At 52.5% G+C, this 22,026-nt stretch overlaps 1 protein-coding gene and 1 non-coding gene across 7 annotated transcripts in view; both read left to right on the top strand.

Moving 5' to 3' along the window:
- CHRDL2 (chordin like 2) overlaps nucleotides 1-21,084 on the top strand; it is a 34,652-nt gene extending 13,568 nt beyond the window's left edge. Inside the window, exons 3-12 of one of the 6 annotated variants that reach the window (XM_077963790.1) lie at nucleotides 4,507-4,600; nucleotides 6,195-6,287; nucleotides 7,017-7,159; nucleotides 9,283-9,376; nucleotides 11,136-11,191; nucleotides 13,027-13,195; nucleotides 14,030-14,224; nucleotides 14,548-14,721; nucleotides 20,224-20,316; nucleotides 20,926-21,084. In XM_077963790.1, coding sequence (XP_077819916.1) covers nucleotides 4,507-4,600; nucleotides 6,195-6,287; nucleotides 7,017-7,159; nucleotides 9,283-9,376; nucleotides 11,136-11,191; nucleotides 13,027-13,195; nucleotides 14,030-14,224; nucleotides 14,548-14,721; nucleotides 20,224-20,316; nucleotides 20,926-21,005 — 1,191 coding nt within the window. In that variant the 3' untranslated portion in view covers nucleotides 21,006-21,084. Of the gene's footprint in view, nucleotides 1-4,506; nucleotides 4,601-6,194; nucleotides 6,288-7,016; nucleotides 7,160-9,282; nucleotides 9,377-11,135; nucleotides 11,192-13,026; nucleotides 13,196-14,029; nucleotides 14,225-14,547; nucleotides 14,722-15,885; nucleotides 15,941-20,223; nucleotides 20,317-20,925 lie in introns of all 6 variants that reach the window. The other 5 variants (XM_015115201.3, XM_015115202.3, XM_077963792.1 and 2 more) reach the window with 5 other exon arrangements.
- LOC114672522 (small nucleolar RNA SNORD43) lies at nucleotides 1,221-1,283 on the top strand. The gene has a single exon (XR_003722928.2). It is a non-coding gene; the product is annotated as a small nucleolar RNA SNORD43 (small nucleolar RNA).
- Nucleotides 21,085-22,026: the final 942 nt, after the last annotated feature.

Genomic DNA, 22,026 nt, shown 5'->3' with positions numbered 1-22,026 from the left:
CCATGTGGTCCAGAATTCTCAAGCAAGATATGAGATTGGAGGAGTAGAAGAGGAGGAAGCGGCTTAGAAGGCTTGAAAAACCCTTGGTTTTAGCTCAGCTGCCTGGAACCCAGTGTGGATGTCCCCAGCTTTCTTTGTCTGGGTGTTGGTGCTTGGAGGGAGGGGTAGCTAGCTCCTAGCCCGAGCCAGCCTCCCAGCCCCTCTCTTTCCCTGCACAGAGCCAAGAGAGGAATGCGGAAGGCCTCTAAGAGTCTCCCTTGTTAAAACAGAACCCTCTGGGGTGGGAGCAGAAAGAGCTCTGGAGGCGATCCTGTGGGGTGGCGGAGGGGTGGCTTAGCCCCCTCCTGACTTTGACACTGGGGTCCCACTCCTCCTGGGGTCTTTCCCCCGACTCACCACTGCTTCTACCGTCTTGGCCCCAAGTAGAAATGGGGACACAACCCCCATCATCACTGCCTCCCCTCGATTTGCCTTGGCACATCTGAGGCCAATCAGCCTTTTCAAGAAGGACTTTATGAAATATAGCCAGAGAACAGAAAGGAAATCATAACAGAAAATTCCAGACATATCATGTGGTCCAGTTGACAAAGTCCAAGTTTTTTGAGCCATTGGAGTTAATTCATTTCTCCTTTCCCAGAGTTCACATACAGTTTCCTCAACCCAGAGGACTTGTGCTGTTATCTGCAAAATATACCCTCAATCCCTCCACTTCTCTCCACCATCACTGCTCCCCGTAATCCAAGCCACCATCATCTGTCATCTCTTTCCTGGGCTGCCACACAAGTCTCCTAATGGGTCTTCCTGTTTCCCCCTCTAAATCCATCCTCCATGTGGCAGGGAGAATGGTCTTTTTTTTTTTTTTTTTTTTTTTTTCTAGACAGGGTCTCACTCTGGTACCCAGGCTGGAGTGCAGTGGTGCGATCTCAGCTCACTGCAGCCTTGACTTCCCAGGCTGAGGCAATGCTCCCACCTCAGCCACCTGAGTAGCTAAGACCACAGGTGCATGCCACCATGCCCAGCTAATTTTTGTATTTTTTGTAGAGACAGGATTTTACCAGGTTGCCCAGGCTGGTCTCAAACTCCTCAGCTCAAGAAATCCACCCACCTCACTCAGCCTCCCAAAGTGCTGGGATTACAGGAGTGAGCCACCGTGCCCTGTGAGAATGGTCTTTTCTCAGCATGAAACTGATCATGTCATTCCGCTCTTAAAACCCTCCAGTAACAGATGATGAACTCATTGACAGGCATGCAGAGATTGTGTGCTGATTGTCATGTTCTGATTTAGGGAAAAAAGGAGAGAAAAGAAAACAAAAAACCTCCAATAGCTTTTCGTTGGACCTAAAGTAAAATTCAAAGTCCCTGCTGAGGGCTCTGTTTCTGTCTTATTCTCCAATTTCTTTTCTTTTCTTTTCTTTTCTTTTTTTGAGATGGAGTCATGCTCTGTCACCAGGCTACCAGGCTGGAGTGCAGTGGAGCAATCTCGGCTCACTGCAACCTCCGCCTCCCAGGTTCAAGTGATTCTCCTGCCTCAGCCTCCTGAGTAGCTGGGACTACAAGCATACCCGCTGCCACGCCTAGCAAATTTTTGTATTTTTAGTACAGACAGAGTTTCACCACCTTGGCCAGGATGATTGCCATCTCTTGACCTCATGATCTGCCCGCCTCGGCCTCCCAAAGTGCTGGGATTACAGGCATGAGCCACCGCGCCTGGCCTTATTCTCCAATTTCATTTCATACCTGCTCCCTCTGCTGCAGCCACACTGACCTCTGTCAGTTTTTCCAACACTTGAGCTTCATTCCAACTTATTTCCTCCACTTGGAATGTTCTTCCCTCAGATCTTCTCACGAACAGTTCCTTCTGATCTCCCAGTTCATAACACAAATGTTACCTCCTTATAAGGCCTTCCCTGACAGCTGTTTCTAACAGAGTCTACCCCTATTAATTAAATAATATTCCTCTATTTATTTATTTATTATTGATTGATTGATTGATTTTGAGACAGTCTCACTCTGTCACCCAGGCTAGTACAGTGGCACGATCTCGGCTCACTACAAACTCTGCCTCCCAAGTTCAAGTGATTCTCATGCCTCAACCTTCTGAGTAGCTGGGATTAGAGGCACGCACCACCACGCCAGGCTAATTTTCATATTTTTAGTAGAGACGGGGTTTTACCATGTTGTCCAGCTGGTCTCAAACACCTGACCTCAAGCTATCTGCCCACCTTGGCATCCCAAAGTGCTGGGATTACAGGTGAGAGCCACCATACCACGTCCTCTATTTTATTATATATCATAAATTTAACATCTGAAATCTTCTTGTTCCTACTTGTTTACTTTTTTCTTTCTTTTTTTTTTTTTTTTTTTGAGATGGAGTCTCACTCTGTCACCCAGGCTAGAGTGCCATGGCATAATCTCAGCTCACTGTAACCTCCACTCCCGGGTTTAAGCAATACTTCTGCCTCAGCCTCCCAAGTAGCTGGGATTACAGGTGGGCTACTACTGCCTGGCTAATTTTTGTATTTTTAGTAGAGACGAGGTTTTGCCCTGTTGGCCAGGCTGGTCTCGAACTCCTGACCTTAAGTGATCCTCCCACCTCAGCCTCCCAAAGTGCTGGGATTACAGGCGTGAGCCACTGTGCCCGGCCCTTGCTTACTTCTTTAATAGTCTATCTTTCACTGCTAGGATGTGAGCTCCGGGAGGGCAGAAACCTTGTTGGTCCCACTCACTGCTACATTCCTAGTGCTCAGAAGAGGGCCTGGCACCCAGTAGACCTGCAGCAAATATTGAGTATGAATGAGTCCACACCTACCCACTAGGGGCAGCTCAGCATTGTGGAAAGTGCACGGGCCCTGGTGATAGTTTTTACCTGCTGTGTGATCTTAGGCAACTTAACCTTTCAAGGCTCTTTTCTCATTTAAAAAGTGTGACTAATACTATGGTACCTACCTCTAGGGGTGTTGAGAATATAAAGTGGGATGATTTTTATATAACGTAAAGGCCCTACCTCAGTAGCCACTCAATAAATGGAGGCTATGACTTCCTGAGAGGTTCCCTGTAACTGCAAAGGGCTTTTCCACGTGCCTTACCTGCCCTTTCACCACTAACCTGTCTCCATCCTATTTCCTGCTTCGTGGTGCTAATAATAATCACCATCCTTGGCTCCTCCAAGGCCAGAATCAAGAGACCGATTCTAACTCTTCAGGCCACACAGTCCCTTGCACTCCATCCTAGTTTCTCATCTGGGAGCCTCAGATGTCTAGCGTCTAGTTTATCCTCTAGACATTTATTAATCCCCCATGTGTGTTGGGACTCTAGAAGGCCCCTATTAGAGCTTAGCCCAATTCTGTGGACTCTGGGATGCCCTTTAGCACTGACTAGTCCTTGCAATTACCTCTGGCCATCTTGGGAAGCAGTGATCCCAGAAGGCATAGGGCCATTCAAGGGCCTTCCATGGGGCAAGAGGCTGCCTCTGAAGTGCTATCGGGGAACTCAGGTCCAGGGAGAGGGCAGGGGGAAGGAACCAGGGGGAGAAGCAGGGCTAGAAACAAACTTTGCCAACCTCAGAATCGTGAACAAAGCAGGCTCCATTCATCTAGGAGAGGACCATCGACCCCTCCTTTCCTTACTCTCATTTATTCACTCACTCATGTATTCATTCAGACTCCAGCAGCCACTAACTTGGAGCAAGGCCCTATGCCTACTATTCTTTGGAATTCGTGGTTGAATTGGTGACACAGGTGTAAATGGTTCATCACAATACAGCAGAGTGACCCTTGTAACAGAGTGAAGAACAAGGTGCGGGAAGGCTGAGGGGCCAAAGAAAAACCGCCTGGAGAGCTGGGGAGACCCCCACGAGGGGTGGTGGCCACTATCCGTCAGTTTCTGCTTGTCTCTCTCTGCGCACATTCCCCTGCCCAGTTCTCTCACTTGCTATACTTGAAAAAGAGAAGGAACTTCAGGCCTCTCCTTCGGTGGTGCCAACTCCAAAGGCTTTGTGCAGGATTACCCAAACCTCCCAGAGATTTAGGGGCTGGATTATAAAGCCATCCATCTTCTCTACATCAGGTTTTTCGTCTCACACCCCGTCCCGGTCACGTGTCCTCATGTTTCGTTCCTTTCTTGACCACAAGGCTCAGGCCCAGGGTTAAAAGGACCAAGCCCCAGAGTTAAAATAGTGCAGTCAAAGCATCAAGATCAATGTCAAACAACTCTAGGCTTTTCCTTGTCTTTCTCTGTGAAGGGGACACAGTGTTTGAGCAAGTCCATGAACAGGTCTGACCTCCTCCAGGGTAGAGGAGGCACATGGATGTGTGGGCCAAGTGAGATCCCCTTGGTGGGCAGGAACGGGGAAGGACTGGGCACACTTGAGTTCATTGTTTTCAGTCCAATCACAGGCTTACTACAAGTACAGACTTCTGCAGTTGGGGTGGGAGTTTTGGGAAAGGACAGGTACAGGTGGAAGATGATGGTTCTTTGAACCAGGGCTGACCCTTGTGTCCCCTTCAGAGCGCCCATGTGAGTTGTTACCGCCTCCACTGTCCGCCTGTCCACTGCCCCCAGCCTGTGACAGAGCCACAGCAGTGCTGTCCCAGGTGTGTGGGTAAGTAGCCATGCTCCTCCCCATTGTCCACTGACCTTTCTCCTCCTCCCAGTGTAGCCCTCTAGCTGAGGGAGAACTCTGCAAGGAGAGGGGCAGTCTCTACCCATCAGAGGTGTAGACACACAAAGGTGCTCAAGGGAGGAAATATCCCAGATCCGCAGGCAGTGCTGGGGTAGCAGAGACTTCGTGTCCTTAAGTAGGTGTGCATGGCAGGGGAGGGAGGACATGCAGAAAGTAGCTGCAGGAAACAGGGCCTTGCTTGGCCTGCTGACTGGCACACTTGGGCTCTTGTCTCTCTCGGGCCTGCCAGAGCTGGAGGGTATGGGCGCAGTCTGGGAAGTGAAGGTGAGTGATCTTGGGATTGAAGGTCCTATGGGGAGACCCTAGAATTACCACTGGGGGGCTGAGAAGGACTAAAGGAGTCAGGCCCCGTTCTCTGAGATTCCTCGCACTGCTGAGATTCAGGGACTCTGTGTGTCCTGATGCTCAATGTCTATGATTCCATGATTTTAAGATTCTAAGCCCCTGAGAATGAGATTCCAGGAAGAAGAGGTCAGAGAAAGGAGAGGTGGTCTGGGAAGAAACTGGCAAAAGCAAGTGTCCAGTGAGGGGCAGTCAGAGCGGAGGCCAACTTGGAGGTGGGAGGGGAGGTTGAGAGGAAAACTGATGTTTAGAAGCATCAAGAAAGTGGTGAAGAAGAGGCTTCAGATTCTGGTCTCGGGTCCGGGCTCTGGAATCAGGGCTTTCCTGGTGAGCTGGTATGGAGTGGGGCTCATTTTCCAGCGGGGAGCCCAGTAGGGATCTGACTCGTGGCCCTGATACGGGTCATAGAGATTCCTGGCTGCGGGTTCCCGAGGGGAACAGTGGCTCTCAGCTTCATCCTGCACAGTGAAGGAGTGTCCTCATGTCTGATGCTGACTCCAGGGGGCCTCAGCTCTCCTTGCTGACTTTGGGTTTCCCCTTGTGCTTGGCCCAGGCCTCTTGTTGCTGAAATGCTCTTCACTCCCTCTCTCTTTCCATCCCCTGCTCCTCTGCCTGCTTGGCTCCACAGTTCAAGACTCTGCTTGCCACTGGCCCTTCAGGAAGTCTTCCCTGGCCACTCCTCCCTGGCTGAGTTAGAGGCTCCTCTTCTCTGCTGTCACAACTTCTGTGCTTCTACCCACCCTAGCCCTTACCTGCTACAGCATCATTGCTTGTGGCTTGTCTTTCTGCCTAATTAGATTTCAAACTTCTTTTTTTAAAATTAAAAAAAAATTTTGGCCGGGTGCGATGGCTCGCGCCTGTAATCCCAGCACTTTGGGAGACTGAGGTGGGTGGATCACAAGGTCAAGAGATTGAGACCATCCTGGCCAACATGGTGAAACCCCATCTCTACTAAAAATACAAAAAAATTAGCTGGGTGTGGTGGCGGGCGACTGTAGTCCCAGCTACTTGGGAGGCTGAGGCAGGAGAATCGCTTCAACCTGGGAGGCAGAGATTGCAGTGAGCCAAGATCATGCCACTGCACTCCAGCCTGGTGACAGAGAGAGACCTTGTCTCAAAGAAAGAAAGAAAAAAAGAAAAAAGAATTAAAAATCTTTTTTTTTTTTTGTAGAGATAGGGTCTCACCATGTTGCCCAGGCCAGTCTCGAACTCCTAGAGTCAAGTGATCCTCTCACCTCGGCCTCCCAAAGTGCTAGGATTACAGGTGTGAGCCACCATACCCCTAATTTTTGAGTTTCAGTTTCTTGATGGCAAGGGCTGAATCTTACTCATTGCTCCATTCCCAATACCTAGCATGGTGCCTGGAATAGAGGAGTGCTTAGTAAAGGGGTCTTGAATGAATGAGTGGGTTCTCTCGGGACCAGAGGCTTACCCCTCCACCTGGCAGGATAAGGATGGACTGATGGGCAGGTGATGGGGAGGGGGACTCTGGGGGCCAGTGAATGACAGGAATTTACACAAGCACAGGGACAATCATCCCAGCTGGTGCCACTAGAATGTAACCCTGTGAGGGCAGGGACTCTTTTGCTCACTGCTATATCCCCAGCACCTAGAACAGTGCCTGGCACTGAGAAGTGCTCCATGAGCCCTCATGGAGCTTATGGAGCCCCACTAACTTGGCACCACTGAGTGGAAGCTGAGGCTGCCGGCTTTACCTTCTTGCTCTCACTGGGGCTGGCTCAGACACTGAGGGGGCCAGAGGGCTGTGGTAGGGGTCATGGGAGGGAGGGACACAGTCAGATGTAGGTATCAGAGGGACCTCTTAGCTGATATGGGGAATGGCTGGCAAGGCCCAGGCCAGAGCTTGGTTTAAATTTCAAGTTGGGGTCAAATGCAAAGTCTTCAGAAAAGTGGCCTCGTTAATTTCAGCAAAGGTTTTTAGATTCACATGAAACCTCATTTTAATCTTCCTCCTGCCCCTCCCCAACTACAGAACCTCACACTCCTTCTGGGCTCCGGGCCCCACCAAAGTCCTGCCAGCACAATGGGACCATGTACCAACACGGAGAGATCTTCAGTGCCCATGAGCTGTTCCCCTCCCGCCTGCCCAACCAGTGTGTCCTCTGCAGCTGCACCGTAAGAACTCCTGCCTTCCCTTCAGCACAGGCCAGCGCTCTGGGCCTGCAAAGAACACAGTAGCCTGGACTGCAGACTGGGGGATTGTCCCTCCTGGCCAAAGCAAAATGAATGGGCTCAGGGGAAAGGGAACATCTGGGGTTTGGAATGTCCTGTCCCTAGCTGGGTCAGGTGACCATTCGGTGAGCTTCCACACCTTCCTGAGCCTTCTGTTTCCCCCAGTAGATGCTGCATTCCTTGAGGGGAGGAAACATGTGTGTTTCATTTCTTTATCCTCTGCTGTCAGTCCAGGACCTAAAGCACAGGAGACATCTGTAATGATTGTTGAATGAGAGAATGAATACGCAAATGATCAGTTATCAGTCCTGAGGGACAGAGACAGGGCCAGATCATCTGTAGTAAATGGAAATTAATCTGAAGCTACTTAAACTCCTCCTGCCTATTGTTAGAGCTGGACCTCGGGGCAGGCAGGGCTGACTCGCAGTGTTGTCATGGGACAGAGACTGAAGCTACGCAGGGCCTCCTCTAGAAAGTCTTCAGCCTCCTCCTTGTAAGGGAACTGCGGTCTAGGCATGGCCTTCCTATAGGTTTGCAGGTGACTTTCAGCATGTCATTTTTAACCCTTGGCTTGGCAACTCATCCATGAATTGGCAGGAGAAGCCCCTGCCCTCCCGATCTCCTTACTACCTGATCACCACACTCGGGCCTCTGAGTGCGTAAGGGAGTCTGACCAAATGATCATTAATGCTCTCTCCAGACGAGGTATCAGAAACCTGTGTTTGAGTTCCAGCACTGTCCCAGTTCCCTGTGTAACCTTGAACAAGTCACTTCTTTTGGGCCTGCCTCCCCGTCTTTTCAGTGACAGGGTCCCATCAGTCTGAGTCTCTGAATCTTCAAGTTTCTGTGCTGCAGAGCAAACAGCCTGCAAATAATGAGGAGTGATTACTTATAAATCAACCTAGTAAGCGATTACCTTTTGCAGGGTGTGAGCCTTTTGCAGTGGTCTATTGTGTCACCAGGTTCATAGAAATGCCTGGTTTATAAACAGTATCCGAATGACCCTAGGGGAAGGATATCACTATTTCTGTTTTTCAGATGAGGAAACTGGGGCTCAGAACAGTTAAGTGACTTGCCTGAGATCACACAGCTAGTAAGTGACAGAACCAGAATTCAGACCCAAGGCCACCTGGCTCCAAAGCCAATGTTCCTTTCCCTGTGCCTCCCCTGAAAGGATGAGGCCTGGATGAGGAGGGGCTGTGGCAGGAGACAGAAATGCTGGGTGGTAGGTGGTGACAGCATTCCCAGGATTCCTCTGTTCATTCTCCCTGGATAGTTGGGCCTTCCCTTCTTTCTTCTCATCCCTGACTATAGGAGACTGGCGTGACTTCTGGCCTCGCCCGAGGGACCAGAACACTCACTCCTCAGACCCTCTGGAAAGGGAACAGGGAAAGATCTCAAGGCAACAGCGCTTCCCCCCAGGCACGTTGTGCCTTGTGCTTTTCACAACCATTCCCTCACTGGATCTTCACACCCCAGATGGGTGTGACCCCACTTCACAGAGGAGGGATCTCAGGCCCGGAGGAAAGAAGTGACCACCAAAGGTCACCTGGCCCCAGACCCCCAGCAGGCCCCTTCCCCTGCAGTCTTGCCTTTCAAGGCTGGATCCCAAAGTTGGAGACCAAGGGCTTTCAGTAAAGAGCAAGACGAGCCCAGGTATCACCTACCCGTCCCCCTCCCAGGACGTTGATTTCAGTGAGAAAAGCTTGAAGACTGGGCCCCAACTGTCTTTCTAACTTGAGATGGCTCAGGCCCCGCTCCAGCTCCTCATCTGTAGGATAGGGAGATTCCCGCCTCACCAGGTAGCACCTAGGGACAAACTGGCTGTGAGTGAGTCGGAAGCTGAAGGCTGGATGTTACCTGCAGGGCCTGGAAGTGGGGCTGGGAGGGCATGGGGGACCCCTCCTCTGAGCTGGCTGGGCCTTGCCCAGGAGATGCTGCTGCTTCCCCTCCCCACCATAGGAGAGACCTCAAGGCCATTTGCTCCCAGGGAAGCGGGTGTCCCTAGTCCCCAAGGCTAGCCCTCGTCAGAGCTCATTTCCCAGCTGGCTTGCTTTATCTGTCAGGAGGGCCAGATCTACTGCGGCCTCATGACCTGCCCTGAACCAGGCTGCCCTGCACCCCTCCCACTGCCAGACTCCTGCTGCCAAGCCTGCAAAGGTGAGTCTGTCCCTCCATCTGGCAGCGCTCACCCACCCCTCCACTCCATGGGCCTAGCCATAGACTGTTAGAGCCATGAGGAACTGCAGGGGACACCCAGCATGTAGCAGACGGCTCTTTCCTCCAGGGTGGTAGCTTAGCCTGCACCCCCCAGAAAGCAGAGCCTGGCAGAAGCTGATGTGCTACTTATTTGTATTGCAGTCCTTGGGGGAGGAAAGAGGGAAAGGCGGAGTGAAGCAGGTAAGGAGAGAGAAGCAATGCAGGAATATGTCCAGGGGCTGGCCTTTGCTTGCTAACCAAGCAAAAGTGACCTATTGCTCTAAGTAGTCTCTGCTTCTCAGAAAAGTCTGGGGTGGTAGAGGAAGCAGTAAGAATATGTCCACCAGCCACCAACTATCTCTCCACTGAGCCCAAAGACTCATCCATGCGTGGGACTTCCTTGCTGTGCATGCATGGGTGGGTGCTAAGTAGCCCTGGGAGCACAGGCAGGAGTGGGCTGGGGTAAGGAGTGGGGGCAGGGGATGTGGACTGGAGCTGCGGACTTGAGGGAGGGACACTGTGAGGCTGAGCCTGAGGGAAGTGTTGGGGAGCCTGTGCAGGGGGGCTGCCGCTGCAGTGCCTGCCATGGGGGGACAAAGTCCCTGCAATCAGATGAGCTGAGAGGACCATAAGTGGCATGTGAGAGGGGTCTAGTACAGGTAAGGACTACGTCTCATCCTGCCTTCCTCACTGCTGGTCACAGTATTGGGCTCACCAGGGATCAGAACATGTCTTTCATATAGAACCCAGGTAGAACCTCTTATAAAACAGGGAGGCAACACATCAGCTAGTGAAGGGTGGGCTAGGCTTGAGCAGAATGAAGTGGTTGGACTGTTCCCTGCAGGCTGGGGTGGTCAAGGAAAGCCTCCTGGAGGAGGTGGCACTCAGGTAGGGGAGTGCTCCACAGTGGATGCATCCCCAGATGTTGGCGTTTTGGAAGGAGCACTGGACTAGGGATCAGGTGACTCCAGTTTAGTCCTGGTTCTTCCAACTAACTCCACAAATTGCTTTCCTTCTCTGGGCCTCAGTTGTGCCCTGTGATTTCTAACACAGTCTAATTCTAATGTTCTGGGTCTTTGAAGCGAGAATGACTAGTGGGAACCAGACTGTGGAGTGAGGCAAGGGCTAAGGAGAGAGAGGTCCACTCGGGTTTAGGAAGCTGCAGGGCTCCAAACGGCTTTATGTGCTGGTTTCCCAGGGGAATAGGGACTGGCAGGGTCCTCAGGCTGGAGGGGCCAAGGGGCCGGAGTGTGGGGTCCTGGGAGTGTAAACCAAGGCCTGGTGACTTCAAGTGTGGCTGTCCAGGAATCTGCATCTATGCAGGCTGCAGGGATGGGACTCTGGGCCTTTGGGCCATCCATGGTAAATACTGAAGGGTATGGCCCAGTGTCCCAGAGAGGTGAGTTTCAGTAAGGACCAAACAAGATGCTCTGTTTCAAGGAGTTCGGTCCTAATGGTGACCAGGAGGTCAGTACAGGGAAACTGAGGCAGCAACCCAGTTGTAGGGGACTTCATCAACCCAACCAGGATGAAGAGAGGCTGTAATGGGAAGTGGAAGAAGCCCCCACTGGGGCAAAGGAGCCAGCTAGTGGGCTGGGGCTGCAGATGTGACAGCAGGCCTTGGGAATGGGCAGAGCCTATAGGTGGAGGCCTCAGGGCTCTATCTAGCCAGCAAAGCTGGGAAGCCTGAGGCTGACCCAGCTTCCCTTTGAGTTTTCAGATGAGGCAAGTGAGCAATCAGCTGAAGAGGACAGTGTGCAGTCGCTTCACGGGGTGGTGAGTGCACAGCCTTACTGATGGGGTGCGGGGCAGGGGGCTGGGACCCAGGGCCTAAATCTCATGACTCTGGGGCAAGCAATACCAGTTATTGTCTTCATTTCTTGTTTGTCCCCTGGGTCAGCTACATGAACCCCCACTATATTCCAGCCCCTCTCTCTAGCCTCCCATCATGGGTCCCATCATGGTTGATGGGCAAGGAGTGCCCTGAGGGAACAGGTCACCATGCAGGGCAGCAGCAGGCCCCAAACTTCCTCATTTTCCTCTAGAGAAGCACCTTGACACTGTTCCATCTACAGCCTGTGTCTCCCCTTAGTTCAGGCACCTTCCTCCCAGGGAATGGCCTCTAACTTGGGCCAGCCTTCCCCACCCAATTCCTGAGGTGCTGGTTCTTTAGAGCCTGCCTGTCTGTACCCACCTGTATCTTGGCCCCTCTCAAGCTTGCTCTAGGTTAAGATGGGCTTAGCTGGCCAGCTGTCTCTGGTCTGAGAGGAAGGAGATAGAGAATGGGCTCACACATTGATTCAAGTCCCTGACGGGTCCTCTCTGCTATGTCTGCCACATGAACAACTCCACCTGCTCTTTCAGCCTGGGTCTCCTGGTCTTTGGGAGACTAGAGGCTGCCTCCCCTTCCCAGAGATTCCCCAAGAGCCTGAGCTCATAACCACACCCTTCTTCTCTGCCAGCTCATCCTGCTGCCCTCCCCACCTAGGCTAGGCCTTCCCAGGTAGGGACCTGAGACCTGAGAATTGGGGTACTACAGGACCTGAGCCACCATTCCCTCCACTTTCCTTCCTGTCCTCTTCCTAGGAGGCAGTGTGTAAGTGAAACCCACCCAGGTTGAGTTCCAGGCTCCGATCAGCTACTTACTGATGGGTTGGGTGACTGGAGCAAGCATTAGGAGACTGAGCTGTTTGATTCCTTCTTGCCTTTATTCCACTCAACACACATCTCCCGGGAGTATCCTATGTGCCTGAGCCCGTGCTGGGGCCTGGGACAGTTTCCACTCTGCGAGCTCTTGTGAGCTCAGGCTCTGGGCCATCAGAGAACTGATGCAGGGACTGTACCAGGCAGGAATGGGCTCTGGAAGGAATGTGTGTGGCTCCAGGTCAGCTAGGGAGATAATAGGCTCTGGTCCCTGTCCCAAGCCCACTTGCTCCTCTCCTGTGGCCGGGAGCTGCCCACTCCCTAAACTGAGCTGTCCTCGTCACACCCCTGTTGCTGTCACTGACAGCCCTCTCAAGACCTGGTCTGGAGGGACAGGGTCTGGGGGTTTTGGATCCCAGGGGTTCAGGAAAGGGGGCCTAAGCTTCAGAGACCCTTTGTCTGGGTCTGGATGGGGCCTGCTCTTGGTCTTCACGCCCCATGGGATTCTGGGGCCTGATGCAGTCTTCAGAGGGCCATCCTCTTGTCCAGCCACCAACTAAATCTCCGCAAAGGAGAACTGCCTGCCATGCATCCTCACCGCATGCTCACCTTCTGTTTCTCAAATATGAAGTTCTCCCTGATCAATTATGTCTGCCACATCAAGACCTCAACACCCTCTGCCCACCCCAGCCCCAAGGCCTTGGCTCTGTCTGACAAGGCCCAAGAAAGGCTTCCTGGAGGCCAGATTTCCAAATCACTATCCTCTGAGAGTTTTCAAAGATCGAACTGTCTGAAGACATCTTAGACCTCATCCAGATCTTTCTATCTCTGGCCTCTGCCCTCTCTTCTCTGGGAAGTCATGCTGGGGTCTCCCCGCAGCCTCTTGCTGCAGCCTATCTTGCTGTTCCTGTCCCAGCTGGGGCCTGCTACGCTCAGTCAGTGACCTTCATCCTTCCTGCTATTTGCAGAGACATCCTCAGGATCCGTGTTCCAGTGATGCTGGGAGAAAGAGAGGCCCGGGCACCCCAGCCCCCACTGGCCTCAGCGCCCCTCTGAGCTTCATCCCTCGCCACTTCCGACCCAAGGGGGCAGGCAGCACCACCGTCAAGATTGTCCTGAAGGAGAAACATAAGAAAGGTGGGGACTGAACCCTCCTCCAATCTGTGAGGCAGGGAAGGAGGGCCCTGACTGCTCCCACCTCCCACCCCCAACCCCCTGTACTCCCCACTCAGCAGTTCCCCAATTCCAACTTGGCCATGAGCTTGTAGACTCGGAGAATGCCAAAACTGAATGAAGGTGCTCTTAAAGATCATCAGGTTCAAGCCCCCATTTGACAGATGAGGACACTGAGGTTCAGAGTACTGAGTTAGAGACAACTAGTCCTGACTTTAATATAAGGAAGTGTGCTGAGGGACAGTTTCTGACAACAGAAGGAGGGAGCAGAGCGAGGTTGCAGGAGGACAGTGGGGATGAAGGAGGGAAGGTGGTCAGATGGGCAGCCATGGCCACAGAAGGGGAGAAGAGTCCTCCCCGCAGAGTGCCCCAACTGCTAGAGAAGGAAGAGCTGTGGCACTACTGAGTCCTTGCCCTGCCTCGTTCAGATGGGACACCGAGGCAGAGGGGGGAAGGGACCTGCCAGAGCTCACATGACCAGGTGGTGACAAAAGTTGATCTCAGTTCTACCACAAGATCAGCACTCTCCTTGCTCCCACAGAAGTGCCCTGAAGGGCGAGGGAGGACTCTCCATCTTCAGCAAGTTCCTTCAGGGCCCATCTCAGTTCTGAGTGCTACAGTGGGTGGTGTCCGGGAGAGGGGACAGGTTTTATACCCTGGCCTATGCTTTGCAGGCAGTGTGGCTAGGCTGGACTGGTACAGTGAGGGCTCTCCAAGGGCCCACCCCACCCGCTGCTGGACCAGAGGCCCTGGCCACGTCTGAGGCCCTGATCCTCCTCCTTTCTCACCCTCATTCAGCCTGCGTGCATGGCGGGAAGACGTACTCCCACGGGGAGGTGTGGCACCCGGCCTTTCGTGCCTTCGGCCCTCTGCCCTGCATCCTATGCACCTGTGAGGATGGCCGCCAGGACTGCCAGCGTGTGACCTGTCCCACCGAGTACCCCTGTCATCACCCCGAGAAAGTGGCTGGGAAATGCTGCAAGATTTGCCCAGGTACACAGGCGGGTGCCGGCCAGAGTGAGCCCTGGGTCTCTCTCCCCAGGGTCACAGACACTTGGAACATCTCAGACATGGAAGGGCATGCATCAGTGCCACAGGATGCAGGGCATGTCAGACACACAGGAGTGGAAAACGTCAGATGAAAATATCAAATGGATAGAACCATGTGGTGTCAGGATAATAGATTCAGAGGTTGTTAACATAGAATCAAATAATGTTCCAGATTCCATGAAGTCACAACCTTTTAGAATGTTAGAGCTTTGAAGAGGTACAGCCACTGTTTATTGAACAACTTCATGAGCTGCTTGTCTCTCCAGAGGACAAGGCGGACCCTGGCCACAGTGAGATCAGTTCTACCAGGTGTCCCAAGGCACCGGGCCGGGTTCTCGTTCACACGTCGGTATCCCCAAGCCCAGACAACCTGCGTCGCTTTGCCCTGGAACACGAGGCCTCAGATGTGGTGGAGATCTACCTCTGGAAGCTGGTAAAAGGTGAGTGTTTGCCCACTCCCAGTGGGGTGTACCTCTGGCCAGTCCCCCTTCCCGTGCCCCAGACCCCACAGGAGCCTTAGGGACACTTTGCTGATCAGGTGCCTCTGGCTGCCCCACCAGGTTTAAGAGCCCCTGATTCCAAGATGCAGGGAGATAGTGAGCCTGACTGGTTCTCTACAGTTCTGATAAGCTCCTCCTGCTGATGCCAAGGCTCGATAGTGCTCCCTCTCCTGGGAGGAAGGCGCTGTTGCACCTTGTGAGGAGCCAGGCAGGGTGATGCCTGCCCTGGAGAAATAGATGTCTAAGCAGGATTTTAGCACTGGGGGTAGGGGTGTGGGGGCGGTCTTCTCAGGCAGGAGAGCCCTCACAGCATCCTCAAAGTAGGAGGGCCTGGAGGCTGGCTGTATTCAGTCTTTTTAAAGTGGTGGATCTTATCACTCCCAGGTAAGTGGACATCAGAACTATAGTTCTCATTCGGTGAGAAACCCACCCTCTTCAACAGTCTGTTGCTATCACCAACTTAAGGTCAAGAGGAGTTTTTTCTACTTTTTTTTTTTTTTTTTTTTTTTGAGACAGGGTCTCAGTCACCCAGGCTGGAGTGCAGTGGCATGATCTTGGCTTACTGCAACCTCATCCTCCTGGGCTCAAGCGCTCCTCCCATCTCAGCCTCCTGAGTAGCTGGGGCCACCATTCCCAGCTAATTTTTGTATTTTTTTTTCTTTTTTGTAGAGATGGGGTTTTGCCATGTTGCCCAGGCTAGTCTCGAACTCCTGGACTCAAGTGATCCTCCAGCATCAGCCTCCCAAAGTGCTGGGATTACGGGCGTGAGCCACCACACCCAGCAGGTTTTCATTGATGAAGAAATTGCTGAAAGTTCAGTTTTGTGGCCTTTCTTGTAAAACATAACCTCTGGGTAGAGTGAACTGTTAAGCCATGATCCAAACTAAACTCTTTTAAGTGTGAATTATCTCTAAAGTTCCTTTCCTCTACTGATGGTTTTGGCTGGCGGGGTGGGGGTGGAAGAGGGAATGATAAGAAAAATGACAATGATAATAATAACCAATGTGTGTAGCACTTTGGAGTTTACAAAGTGCTTTCACATTCACTATCTCATTTGATCCTCAACGATCCTGAGAGTTAGGTATTATTATCCCCATTTTACAGATGAGGAAACTGAGGCTCAGAGAGGTGAAGTACCTGGCCCAAGGCCACACAGCCAGTAAGTGGAGGACGGGAGCTAGAGCCCATGTCTTGTGGCGTCAGATGCGGCTCTTTCCCTGCTCTACTCTGCCCCCTGTCGTAGGAGGAATGGACGAAGAAAGTGGAGCTGTTCAGCCTGGAGAAGAGAAGACTCAGGGGGACAGGACTGCTGGCTTCGTGGCTCTGAAGGGCTGTCCCAGGCAGAGGGAGCAGCCGTGTTCTGAGTGACCACAAGGGTCAAACAACAAGCAGGGGCTTTGGGTTCGAATCCTAACTCTGCCAGTTTGAATCCAGACTGTGCTATACCTTAGCTGTGTGGCCTTGGGCAGTCATGTGATCTCTCTGGGCCTCAGGTTTCTCTTCTGTAAAGTAGGGAAGAGGGTTTTTGGAGGATTAAATGACATGACATCAGTGCAGCCCCTGACATACAGCAGGCACTAAAAATGTCAGTCTTCTCATTCCACCACATTGGGATGGTGAGAAATGCAGAGAGGCAGCTTTCAGCTCCAAGAGAGGAAGAACGTTCTCATGCTTAGAGGCTTCTGCCAGTGGAAGGGAGGGAGCAAGCTCCAGTTACGAGAAGCGTGCAAGCAGGGGCTGGTGGGGATTCTGTCTGCAGCTGGGGAGTTAGATTCAGTAACCCTTAACATTTTTTGAGCCTTAAGATTCCATCAGTCCCGGCTGGGCCCGGTGGCTCACACCTGTAATCTCAGCACTTTGGGAGGCCAAGGTGGGCGGATCGCTTGAGCCCAGGAGTTTGGCCAACATGGTGAAACCCCATCTCTACTGAAAATACAAAAATTAGCCAGGCGTGGCGGGCGCCTGTAGTCCCAGCTACTCGGGAGGCTGAGGCAGGAGAATCACTTGAGCCCAGGAGGAGGTTGCAGTGAGCTAAGATCGTGCCACTGCACTCCAGCCTGGGTGACAGAGTGAGACTCCGTCTCAAAAAATATATACAATAAAAAGAGTCCGTCAGTCCCTGGGCAGGTTTTGGCCACATATTTACTCTGGGCCTCTCTCCCTCTGCTGCCTGCAACTAAGTGCTGGGACATGGAGCATAATAGGCCCCAGCCTCTGTCTTTAGGAGGTCATGGCTTAGTGACCTGGGTGCAGCGGAGCTTATTGGGAGCTGAGCTGGTCACGGATGGCTTCGTGGAGAATGGGCCTCAATGATGTAAAGAGCCAATGAACAGATAGTGTACCTAAAAATTAAAATAAATAAGTAAATAAAGAGGCAGGAAGGGTACACTGCATCCAGGATGACAGCGAAAGTCTCAAACGCTGGTTCCAGAGCTCACGCCCATATGCCCTGTGCTCTGTGATTGGTGTGTAGCAGGCACTATATATAATGTATCTCATTTAATCCTCTTAAGAAACCTAAGGGACATGTATTAATGCCCCCATTTTGCAGGTAAGAAAACTGAGTCTGAGAAGTCAAATGACTTACACAAAGTCACGCAGTTTAAGCAGTAAAGCAAAGATTCAAATCCAGATCTGACTGTCCCCGGTGCCACCTCCATAGAGGTGACTTTGTGCTTTTAGGGAGGATGGCCAAGGTGTGCCAGGATGGCACAGTGGGGACATAGCTCATGGCCAATCTCATTGCCACCGGCCCAGCAGAAAAGGAAAAACAACTTCACAATGCCAGGCCCTGCCATCCTGTCACTAGCAAACCGCACCCCATCTCCTCACCCTGTGGGTTGCCTAAATGCCCCATCAACCTCCCTGTTCCCTCCCCGTCCCAGACCGTGGGAGTTAAAACAAACACTCCCCAGGGTTGATTGTCAGTGGGAACCACTCACTGTCTCCCCAACCCAAGGAACGGAAACAAAGTGAGCAGGCAGATGCTAGGTGAGGCCACACCACGAGGGGCCAGCCCCAGACACCAGAATCTAACCAGATAGTTGGCTTAGGGTTAAGGGCCTTTTAAAGTTTCACAGTAGAAAGGATGTCAGGGGTCTCAATTCCAAGCCCTGCCTAGGAAGGAAGCCCCCCTGCAGCCTCCTGATGGCCTGATGGTGTCTGGTGCCTGACTGTACATACCCCCACTCCCACACCAGATATGTGACTCACTTCCAACACTGTGAATTGCTTAGCCCAAAGGGCATCTGACTTCACACTGAGCTGAGCCTATCCTGTGTCCCTGGACCCGCCCATTGGTCCCTGCTCTGCATTGAGGATCCACAGAGCCCACCTGCCCTCAGACCTGCCACAGCCCTTCAAAGGGCAAGAGGCACAACCATGACCCTCAGGCTAGCTCTTGATTCCAGGCCAGAGACCCAGTCCTTTCAATTATGTTTTACAGACCACAGTGTGGGAACCCGCCCTCATCCCTGCCACCTTCTCTCCAATTTTTCTGTAACTTGGGAGCATGCAGTGGCAGGCTTGTGCCAAAGGACCCAGCCCCATCTCATCTCTCCCCATCTCATCTCATGCTTGTTGCCTGCCGCTATGATATAGTCCCTGGGCCTTTGGAGTTTCTTCCATATCCTGGTCCTTGGCATCTGGGCTGGGGGGTCCATGGACAGTGCTGGACATTTCCTGATTCCTGGAACTCAGTCCCAGGATCAGGGTTTTCTGTTCCCCTTGGCAGGAATCCCACGCTGATTCCCATAAAGCAGGGCCAGTTCTTGGTCTTCTTAAAGGCGGTGTTGGCCTAGCAGAGGCCTTGCTGGTTGCATCTGTTCTTTCTGGCCAGAGACCTTGGTGGGTAACAGCTGGTGCAGCCTCACAGCCCATGTGCTCAGGGCCTCAGAGCCATGTGTGGTGCCAGTGGCCAGCTCCCCATGAGATGCAAACATCAGGGGATCCAGCTAATACCTCATTCCCCCTTGAGGCCTGGCCTAGACTGGGTGTGGTGTGTGTGTGTGTGTGTATGTGTGTGTACTTGTTCATCTGTCCAACCATCCATCCATCCATCCATCCATCCATCCATCCATCCATCCAGGGATTCATTCATTCTACATGCCTAATGTGGGCCAGGCTCAAGAGACCCAGAGAGGAGAGCCCTCTCTGGGAGTCCCCAGTCTGGTAAAGGAAGCAGGAGTAGGCACAGTGAGAGCACATTAGAAACAGGCACAATCACAGATGGAAGCCAGGTGCTGTGGGTGCCCCAAGGAGGAATTGCCTCGGGTGGATTAGGGAAGCCTTCCCAGGTAAGGCTTGTAGCACAGGTAGGAGTTCATTTGGTGCCAATAGTAGAAGTAGTGGCCAGGTACAGTGGCTCACGCCTGTAATCCCAGCTTGTGCTTTGGGAGGCCAAGGCGGGTGGATCATTTGAGGTCAGAGTTCGAGACCAGCCTGGCTAACATGTGAAAACCCAGTCTCTACTAAAAATACAGACACACACACACACACACACACACACACACACAGAGTTAGCCAGGCGTGGTGGCGGGCACCTGTAATCCAAGCTACTCAGGAGGCTGAGGCAGGAGGATCGCTTGAACCCAGGAGGCAGAGGTTGCAGTGAGCTGAGATCACGCCATTGTACTCCAGCCTGGGCAACAAGAGCAAAAACTCCATCTAAAAAAAAAAAAAAGAAGTAGAAATAGAAGGCAATAGTAGAAGGTATTCCAGGAGAGGGAATGGCATTTGGAAAGGCTTGCCTCCTCAGGGGACGTCAAGTATTTGGTTAGGGCTAGGGCACAGGCAAGCCACTATTACTCTGCCACTTGCTCGTTCTTTGGTATCTGAATAACCACACCTATTGATTTTTATCATATGTTCTATGCCCTGAGAAAAGTGTGACCAGTCCACATGAGCCAGCCAACCTTCCTTCCTCCCTTCCTGCCCTCCTTTCCTTTTTCCTTCCTTCTCTTTCCTTTCTTCCTTCTCTCCTTCCTGCCTTCTGCCTCCCTCCCTCCCTGCACTGGGGACAGGTGGGTGTTGTGAGAGCAGGATGGTGCAGGTGACAGGAGCAGGGTCGGCAGAGAGAACAGATGGAAGAACACAGGCTTCGCCGTGGAGGCGACAGGACGTCAGGGAATGGGAATGACAGGGTGATGTATACATGTTCTAATGACCACAGCTAGGACTGCAGATTAGAGGGGGAGTGAAAGGGGTTAGGACTGTAGTGTAGTGACCCAGACAAGACAACAGGGGCCTGAGTGAGGATAGTGGCAGCGAGGTAGGAGAATGGATTCAAAATATTGAGGAAATGTCAGCAGGATTTTGTGTCTGATCAGAATAGGGGTGGGGGAGGGAGTGACTGAGTCCGTTCTGTGCTAAGTCACCCTGTTTCACTTTTCACTGACTGTAAGTTTTTGCCTTTCCTGCTCACGTCCTTGTCTCTGCCCTCAGGGATCTTCCACTTGACTCAGATCAAGAAAGTCAGGAAGCAAGACTTCCAGAAAGAGGCACAGCACTTCCGGCTGCTCGCTGGCCCCCACGAAGGTAGGAGCTTGGGCTGAGGAATGGGGCCTGGAGAAGAAGGCAAGGACACAGGCCAGAGCCTCTCGGGGAGTTCCCAGGCTGCTGGTGCTGGGAGGAGGGGCTGTCAGCCACAGACGTCAATTCCCAGCACAGGAATCCAGTGGGTGTCTGCGCCAGAGATTTCCCAACTCCAGAGCGGGAAGGTGAAGCAGAGCTGGCTGGATTTGATCTTGGGGGTGGAGAGAGACAGGGCTGTGGGGTGGGGAGGTCTGAGCCCCCAAACCTGTGTGCTGCCCACTCCCTCTCTACTGGAACATTTCCCACTTTCCTTCTATACTTTACTCTTAGGAAGATGGACCCAGGTGGGGCTTCGGGTCGGGGAGGGGAGGTCACAGAAAGGAGTATTACCAACAGGTGTCAGGAAACCAGCTCTGTCCCCCAAGGTTGTTTGAAAGCTGAGTCATGTGCCCCAGCCGTGTGATGGGACACTTACCTCCAGGCTCCCTGTGGGCTCCAAACCCTGGCCCTTGCAGTTCCTCCTGGCCCAAGGCTTTTCCAGCCCCCAGCCCCTGCCTCTGTTGTGCATGTGCAGCATACGCGCCCTTCTCTTTTCTGCCCTCCTCCATGCAGGTCACTGGAACGTCTTCCTAGCCCAGACCCCGGAGCTGAAGGTCACGGCCAGTCCAGACAAAGTGACCAAGACATTATAACAAAGACCTAAACAGTTGCAGATATGAGTTTTATAATTGTTATTATATATTAATAAATAAGAAGTTGCATTACCCTCAACCCTGCCTTCTGGGTTCATATCCAGTCTCCTGCATGCTCTCCCAGCAACTCCGCAAGGCAGGCCTGGTTATCCCCATTTTACAGGGATGGAAACCGAGATCCAGAAGGGACAGAGAATGGTCCCGGTCCTCACAGTGAGTTGTCACCGGAGGCAGGGCTAGCTTCCCCAGCCTCCTCACCCAGGCCCCCCACCTGCAGCGCCTCCTGCTTTTCTGGGCAGCCCCCCTCCCACAGCTCTTTGACACTGAGCCTCAGAAAGAGGAATGACTCTAATTAGCCAGGGGAGGGCGCTAATTGAGCCTTAAAGCACTTTCCCAGCAAATATTCCTGGGATCCTCACTACTCTCTTCACACCCTACAACGAGGAAACCCAGTTAGGGAGGAGCAGCGGGCAGTCATTTGCCCGAAGCCGCAGAGCTGCTTAGTAGCAGATCTAGAGTTGGAAGCCAGATCTCTCGCTCCAGGCTAGCACTCCTTCCCCAGTTCCACAGTGTGGCCAGTGTCACAAGCCCAGATAGCCTCACCTCAGAGGATTTCCAAGACTGAGCGGTCAGATTGCCAACTGGCACCATGCTCTGAGAAGGCCCAACAGTTACAATTAAAGACACCATTAGGGCCAGGCGCGGTGGCTCATGCCTACAATCCCAGCACTTTGGGAGGCCGAGGCAGGTGGATCATCTGAGGCCAGGAGTTCGAGAACAGCCTGGCCAACATGGTGAAACCCCATTTCTACTAAAAATACAAAAATTAGCCAGGCGTGGTGGTGCACGCCTGTAATCCCAGCTACTTGGGAAGTTGAGGCACGAGGATTGCTTGAACCCAGGAGGCAGAGGTTGCAGTGAGCCGAGATCATGCCACTGTACTCCAGCCTGGGCAACAGAGCAAGACTCCATCTCTAAAAATATTAATAATAAAATAAAGACACCATCAGTTATTTATCCT

Source organism: Macaca mulatta, chromosome 14 (assembly GCF_049350105.2).
Source record: "Macaca mulatta isolate MMU2019108-1 chromosome 14, T2T-MMU8v2.0, whole genome shotgun sequence".
NCBI lineage: Eukaryota > Metazoa > Chordata > Mammalia > Primates > Cercopithecidae > Macaca > Macaca mulatta.
This window is presented reverse-complemented; position numbering and strand designations above follow the sequence as displayed.